The sequence below is a fragment of the Phyllopteryx taeniolatus genome, chromosome 13, assembly GCF_024500385.1.
Source record: "Phyllopteryx taeniolatus isolate TA_2022b chromosome 13, UOR_Ptae_1.2, whole genome shotgun sequence".
Lineage (NCBI taxonomy): Eukaryota > Metazoa > Chordata > Actinopteri > Syngnathiformes > Syngnathidae > Phyllopteryx > Phyllopteryx taeniolatus.
The window spans coordinates 10,380,492-10,388,554 of NC_084514.1; the positions used below are offsets into that span (position 1 = coordinate 10,380,492).

General features: G+C 42.9%; 1 protein-coding gene across 2 annotated transcripts in view; it reads left to right on the forward strand.

Annotated features, from left to right (window-relative positions):
- The window catches only part of grin3ba (glutamate receptor, ionotropic, N-methyl-D-aspartate 3Ba), an 86,593-nt gene extending 81,319 nt beyond the window's left edge, over positions 1-5,274 (forward strand). The window contains exons 11-12 of one of the 2 annotated variants that reach the window (XM_061795827.1): positions 1,688-1,755; positions 2,954-5,274. In XM_061795827.1, the coding sequence (XP_061651811.1) occupies positions 1,688-1,755; positions 2,954-3,866 (981 nt within the window). In that variant the 3' untranslated portion in view covers positions 3,867-5,274. The remainder of the gene's footprint in view (positions 1-1,687; positions 1,756-2,953) is intronic. The other variant, XM_061795828.1, reaches the window with a different exon arrangement.
- The last annotated feature ends 2,789 nt before the right edge of the window (positions 5,275-8,063 follow it).

The window sequence follows — 8,063 nt, forward strand, 5'->3', positions numbered from 1 at the left end:
TATAATTAGCCCGACATGGTGTGATACTTGTCTTCTCATTTTCAACAGTCATAATAATATAGTGTAGTATAGGAATGATGTTGTACCCAGTGTGATGCAATAAGTATTAGCTCATCATTATTTTCTATACCTTTAAGAATGAAGATGTTTAAAATGTAATTTACAATGTACAGTGTTGCCCGCTGTTTGGGGAAAGGGGAGGTTGGGCTTTGGTCATGATCTACCATTGCTACTAAACAGTTGTAATAACAATGTAGGAACTTGATAGGGAAAAGCCGAAAGTAATTTTGACTGTCTACACTCATCAGATACATTGCATGCAAAAAAAGGTTGTAATAACAATGTAACAACTGTGTAATAAAGCAATACATCAAACGTTTGCTCATTATCTTCTATTCTCAACACTTAAAATGTATGTTAATGAGGTGGAGGTTTAGCATGGCATCAACATTTGATGATGATTTCAAGGATACTCGTAAAATTTGAAAAAAAAATATCCGCCGTCACAAATTTAACCAATTGACACGAAATTGCGCATGCATGTTTATCATAACAGGACACGCAAAAAGCTCTAGGACCCATGCCCTAAACTAAACAGGAAGTCATCCATTTTGGTTTGGAGCAGGCCTTTTTTGTTCCAGGGCTCTTACTCTGGCAAATTCCTGAAAGGGAATTCAAAATACAGCTTTTTTTTGTTTTTCTTTACTGAAATGAGTAAAGACTAGTGTCATCGTGATACAGCACAGTAATTAACTTTGTTGTTGCTCTTTTGTCTACTCTAGTTATATGGTGGAGGACCACCTAGTATTGTGATCATTTGTATATTTACCTTCTTGTTTGAATCCCAACTTTCAATGCATCTCTTTAGGCTTTTATTGAGAAAATGATCCGTAGTGATGGAGTGCGACGTCAACAAAATGTGGGCTGTAAAAGTCACGCATGTCCTGCCATCAAATGAGAAGCCTTCGGCAGTAGGTTTGAGTTGTTAGTAGAAATTTAGCAGTGACAAGAAGATCAAGGCTTCTTGCTTTCGCCCCCCTCAAAAAAGGGCAACCCCTCCAGGGAAGCCTGCCTGCATCCATCCCATAATCAGCTGCGGTATCAAAGCGCCACGTTTGATGTCTCAAGTGAAATCCTGCCATTCCTCTTCATAGGGATAGTCTAGGAAAGGTTTTAAGCTGCCACGTCACATCTTCACACCTTTAAACCCGAGTTATCTCGCCGGATAATTTGATTAAAATATAAAGCAGGCTTTGTGAGCCGTCACATTTAAGGCTGTGTGACGAGAATAACAGCTCTCCGTAATTCATAAATTCAGCTCTCGATTCATTTCCAAGCTGATGAGGCGATCAGTCTCCTATTGTTAAGGCCGTCTTGAAATTGCTATTTCGAGGCCAAATAAACTGGCGTTTCGAGGGTTTTCCCACCTAATTTTTCAGCCGTGTTCATCCTGGTGAAAATGTAGTCGTGGTCTTGGGGACCCTATCGGCCTTGAAAATTTAGGAAGTTTCAGCCCCCAAAGCCTGTTTCACTTAGCAACATGACATTTGGTAAGGACGTTGATCATGAATTGACCCCCAAAAAGTGTCAAGAAGCCATGCCCAAAAAGATACAGGAAGTTGGCCATTTTGGTTTGCAGAGGCCATTTTTAATTCCAACTTGTTTGTTTTTTGAAATAATTTTCCAGAAAATTCACCGAGCTCTCCACACAGCGTATGAGGACGAAGGCAAAGAGCTGACAGGCCTTGAACAAAAGTAAGAAGCTACCAGCTTTCCTGCATTGTTGACTCCATTCTTAAACATCTACGTATTTTAACCCTCATTAATGTATTGTTTACAATTAGAACAAAAAATCTTGTTTCACGAGAGATAACATTAGTCTGTCTTGAGAAATAACCAGTGGAACCTTGATAAAACGGACCCCAATATATCGGATATCGGATAAAACGGTATGTCAGGACTGAACGAAAATAAAATTAGTTTCCCATTTGACACTTAAACTGCTGTTGACAAAGTGAAAAAAAAAAAAAAAAAAGATCCAACTCCAAAAGATGTGCCTACGTGGCGCCGACCATGTTGAATGTGGGGCATTGATGTGGCGGCCATGTCATGATGGATACAATATATCTACTGTATTGTCTATTGTACATGTCGACAGTTTTAACTCTGAGAAATACAAACACACGTCTCTGGAGTCTTGAACATGCTATTTTTGGTACAGTAACAGTTTTTTTTGTCAAGCCTTTCGCCTTTGGCAACGGATTTGGAACTAGGAAGCACACTAATTCCTCGCAGCCCATGAAAGGGACTCGCCGAAGGTGAGTGCTGTACGTTAACGCCATCACCATGAACAAGCACACCGGCATGGCAAGTTTGGATACAATGTGAAACTTTCAAGCAATGTCAAGCTTTTGTTATATTTATTTACAATAACTTTGTACTGTACTGGGGCGTTTTAGGCCACAAACCTAAAAAACTGTAATTTTCTACTATACAGTTATATGGTTGCATACGGCCTCCCAAAAAAAAGTGCGGCCCTATTAGTCCGTTCTACCGAGGTTCCACTGTGTATATAATAGATACCTCACTATGATGTAAACATAACACTACTTACGTGTAAATGAAGCCCCTCAACTCACTTTTACATAGTTCCTTGGCAACAGGTTGCCAGAATATGGTGGCTAAGCACTACTTTGGTCCGAATAAAGCTCCTCAACTCACTTCATCAAAGTTCTTTGGCACCAAGATGCCACAAGATGGTGGCAAAACACTAATCATGTCTAAATAAAGCTCCTCAACTCACTTCAAAATAGTTCCTTGGCACCAAGTTTCCACCAGTTTCCAAATCTGAGAACATGCGAATTTGCCAATGCCCAACGGCAAATATGCAGGGCATTACTGTATTGTGATGTGTTCCGCATATCTGATCTGGTGTCGTCCTGTCATCCACCAGCGCCTTCTCTTGCATCTCGGAGAACTGCAGCCTGCACAGGAAGCAGGATCAGAAGCCTCCCCCCAATTCCCTCCCCGCCTCCAGCTCAGTGGCGGACAGCGGCAGCTCCTCGTCGCCCTCCCACGAGCCCAAGGAGAAGCGGGTGCACTTTGACCTGGACACCCTCCACAGCTACCGGCTGCGTACCCACACCGCCTCGGTACGCGGACGCCCCGGCATGGTGGGCCGTCCCGGGCTGGGCCTCGGCGGCTTGGGTCTGCCCGGCCTGGTGAGTTTGGGCCTCCAAGCCAATGGGGGTCCTGTCTCGGCGCTGGCATCCTCCGGTTTGGCACTCCCTCCTCTGGGGGGAAGGGACGCCCAGACCGGCTTGTGGGAAGGGGAGCTGCGGGAGCTCCAGGAGAAGATTGAGATTTTCCGGAACCAGCTCCGGGAAGCTCTGGCCAGGAGGGCGGAGATTCAGACCAGCTTGGACAGGGAGCGTAGCGGCACGGTGCGTCGGGACACCAGCCTGGACAGGGAGCGTGACCGGTTGCAGGTCCAAACCATCAGCACAGACAAGAGCAGTGCCGCTCAGCCCGACAGAACCAGCCACACGCTCAACAACCAGCCTCACCCAGCCGGTACCGGGAACCTCATGCCCGGGAGAAGCGGCCAACTGAACACAATCGACAGCCTGGACCGAGGGCGAGCCGCCTTCTTACGCTCAGTTCTCCCCCAGACGGATGACCGGACCAGCCAGTCGCGCGGCGTCTCTTCCGCCAGTTTGGACCGAAGTCGACTCGGCCAGCCCGGCGCCGTCCGGTCGGCTCGGAACACTTTGAGCCTGGACCGGCAGAAGGCGAGCCCGACACCCGTTCTCAGCACTTTGGAGAGGACAAGAGCCAGCCAATTGGACGCAGGGGGCGCGAACTGATTTGACTTGATCTCTGGTGGGGAAAAAAAATAGTGCATAGCCGCGGGAAGACATTATGTATTATTACACAATCATCTTGAAAATAATTAACAGCAGACTCATTTCTACATTTTAGTGCAAAAAATCTAATACAGTACGCCCAACTTTTCACTGATCACAGCAGCAAGTGCGCACTTGAAACAAATGTGGCTAGCGTAATAAAATAATCATAGCTATTTGGTGAATACAAAAGAATATTTTTAATTCAAGTTCTCTCAATTTAATGTACCATTGCATTTCTATATTTCTTCCCATAATTTGAATTTGTGAATAATTTGAATCTTTATATTAATTAAACTAATGGTGGTTTTGCGCACCAGATTTTTAGTTATGACATAAATTACCAAAATCTGCCTTTTGAAGATTGGAATACTTGAAAAGTAAATGCAGCGATGCCCGGTTGGATGCAATGTGGTGACTCCAAATGTCCATGTTTATTTTTCTAATTATTAGTATTTTTTAAAAGTATTTTTATTCTTTGGGAGAATATTTATTTCACACATTCAGGGAGATTATTGTAATTATTTTGGTTCTTTTACTTTTAAAATATGCTTATCTTATTCTTATTATTGGCGGTGGGGGAGTGTAAATGGATTTGAATGGACCCAATCCAACCCAATCCAAAATCCGTAAAGAAAAAAATAGTCATAAAAAATTTCAAATTATATTTGATTACAATATTTTTTAAGTAAATGCTCAAAAATTTACAATAAATTGTTCTTTCTTTTTGGTTATTCATTAAATAATGCCAATTTTATTCTCAATACTTAATATAATAATGTAATGTTTACTAGTATTAATTTTGGCCCATGTCCATGAACACCACACACGTCCCAATTTCTTCTGCTATCTTCTCAGAGAATATAGTATTAAAATGAAATGTATTATTTTTACTGTCAAACGTAACACAGGATTGCCATTCAACTCTGCATTCGACCACTAGAAGGCGCCCTTGCCGTCCTTCCCGCGGCTACGGACGCCTTGCAAAGTGACTGAGGACATTTATGAAGCAATCTATTTTTAAAGAGGAAAAAAACAAAATGAGTGAGATGTTTAAGGCCTTTGTGGATTTCTTGGAGCACTTCAGTACATTTTCAGATGATCATGTGTAATACCGCTGCAGTACTACTACTACCATGTTCGGATCTGAGGACATCACTCGAAGGGTTTTAAACGTGGAAAAAAACTGTTTAGCTCCGAACTCACAAGGATGAGAACACATTTTACATTCAAAAACAAAATCGCGCGGTACTAAAATGTTGACGCAAAATACTTTTCATCCATCTAATTACACACAAATTGTAACCACATTTATGAAGATTTTATGATATGGACCATTCCATGTTTTGAAATAAACATTTATATACATACGAAACGTGCACGATATCTCACTTTTAGGCATTAAACATTGTATTAGGTACATCTGCACGATACAAACTTAATTCTGCCTAAACACAAATCATGCCCCCGTAATGCCAATGCAGGCACTATTCTGAAAGTGTTATGGGTGTAACTGTTTTTTCTTGTATTAGGCACTCGGTGAAGACAAAAGTTTGTTTCCACCTTCATATCATTGGGTTCTATTGCAACGTGGGGACCACAAATCAGGTGACCCATAATATGAATGCAGGGGGCTAATCTGGTGTGTGTGTGTCTCTTTGTCAGACTATCTGTGTTGTCACGTATTCATCACTCGGTGAATACAAATTTTTATTTTCATCATGACACATCATTGGGACCTATTGTATTCTGCAAGGTGTGTATGCGTGCTTTGATATTGGTGGCTGTTTAAAGTCAAAGGTTTTGTTTACACAGCCATGCCATGGGGACCACAAATCAGGAGATCCATAATATGAATGCAAGCGCTATTCTGTGAGCTGTGTATGTGTGTTCTGGTATTTCTGGAAAGGTGAGGATAAAAGCTTGTTTATGCAGTCACGTCAAGGGGGACATACAGTATTTCTGGTTGGGGACCACATATCAGGTGAATCTAGGAACTATTCTTAAGGTATACATGAAGAAGAAGAAGAATCATCTTTTATTGTCATGAACATGCATGCATGCACACGAAATTTGTTCTCTGCATTTAACCCATCACAGTGAACACATGTTAGTGGAACACACTGGAGCAGGGGGCAGCTGAAGCGCCCGGGGAGCATTTTGGGGTATCAGTGTCTTGCTCAAGGACACCACAGCCATGAGTCCGGGGGATGTTGGCGGATGGTCCAGTCGGGGTTTTGAACCAAGGTCCCCCACGGTGGCAAGCGATGATCTTAACCATTGGGCCACGGCTGCCCAATACATGTGTATGTATGTGTTTTCTTGTGTTGATCACTCGGTGAGAACAGAAGTTCATTTACACAGTCAACCCCATGGGGACCTATTTCGGTGTGGAGACCATAAATCATGCCCTTGTAATGTAGATCAGGTATCTATGACGTGTGTCAGTACACTCTATGGCTTCTGGTATTCATATCTGAATGGGAACACACACAGTCATCTTCTCGAGCCCTATATTGTTAAGGGGACCACAAATCAGGCGACCCAAAATATCTATCTACGGTTCTATCAAAGGGTATAATGAGGTTGTAATGACTTATTTTTACCACAGAGTGTCGCCCATGCAATGTGTGTTTTCTTAACCTGACATCATAACAATTGTGACGTGATTATACGGTAAAGTGAGACTTTTATCTTCTACAGCCCAGAAAATGAAGTGCGCCCATGCAGCGTGAGACTTAACACGGAGAGGATAGTGAGATGGGAGTGTGTGGGTTGCGCAGGGAAATGCAGATTATGGAGTGTCGCGTTTTGCATTTAAATTACGGATGATCATGATGATGATCATGATCTCCATGGCCCATCAGCTAACAAACAGTGTAGCTGTGGTGGCGTTGTTTGCAAGTATGCTGAACGGCCTACACAAGAAATCAATTCCAAGGCAATTGGACAGTTGTGTGCATGCGTTTTTGTGTGCGGTTTCACGTGTGGTTGGGTAAATGTGTCAGCTGCACTGAGGTGTGCTGTCAGGCAATACTTACAATGCTATTCATGTGTGTAGAATGTAAAATGTTTGTTTACACAGACATGTCATTGGGTCCTATTGTGTGGGGACCACAAATCAGGCACAACCCGTTAGATAAATGCAGGAGTGATTCTGGCGGTATCTGTGAAGTCTGTTTGGGTGTGTTTTAGTATCCACTTGATGGGGACTAGCGTTTGTTGACACAGTCGTGTTGCAGTGTGGGGACCACAAATCAGGTACCCAATAAAATGAACGCAGGAGGTAGTCTATAAAGTTTGTGTTCTGGTATACGCTTGGTAGGAGCAAGCATGTTGATACTGTCATGTTACATGGTAAGGGGACCACAAATCAGGCCACCTGATGAATACAGCAGCTGTTCTGTGAAGTTTGCGCATGTGCATATGTGTGTCTGTGTGTTGAACTATACACTTGGAGGGGACAAACATGTTAATACAGTGATGTTGTGGTGTGGGGACCACAAATCAGGCACCCAATAATATGAATGTGATGTTTGTGTGTGTGTGTGTGTGTGTCTGTCTGTCTGTCTGTCTGTGTCTATCTGTCTGTGTGTGTGTGTGTGTGTGTGTGTGTGTGTGTGTGTGTGTGTGTGTGTGTGTGTGTGTGTGTACTGCAGTATTCCTGGCTATGTGGGGACAAATATTTTTCTTCACATCACTGTGTTCTCATATTCTCACTTGGTGTGGATAAACCTTTGTTTACACAATCACGTCATGGGGACCTTTGTGGGGACCACAAATCAGGGAACATATCCTTGGATATGAATGCATGAGCCATTCTGGTGGTATCTGTGTGTGTGTGTGTGTGTGTATATGTGTTTGTGTGTGTGTATTTGTGTGAGTGTGTGTGTGAGTGTATGTGTGAGTGTTCTCATATTCATGATTAACTGATTTTCTTTGTGTGTTATATTTGTTTTTTGTTTTTTCTACTCACAAAATTCCGATTTAGTTACTCATAACACATGAACGCTTCCACGAGGTACGCAGATCACGTGTCAGCCGCAGTCGAGCATAATGTTAATCAAAATTACGAATCCCCCAAGTACACCCCTCCCCCCTACGCCCCCCGACCCACATCCACAAGGAAGCTAACCAATTACTCTTCAAATGGGCTCA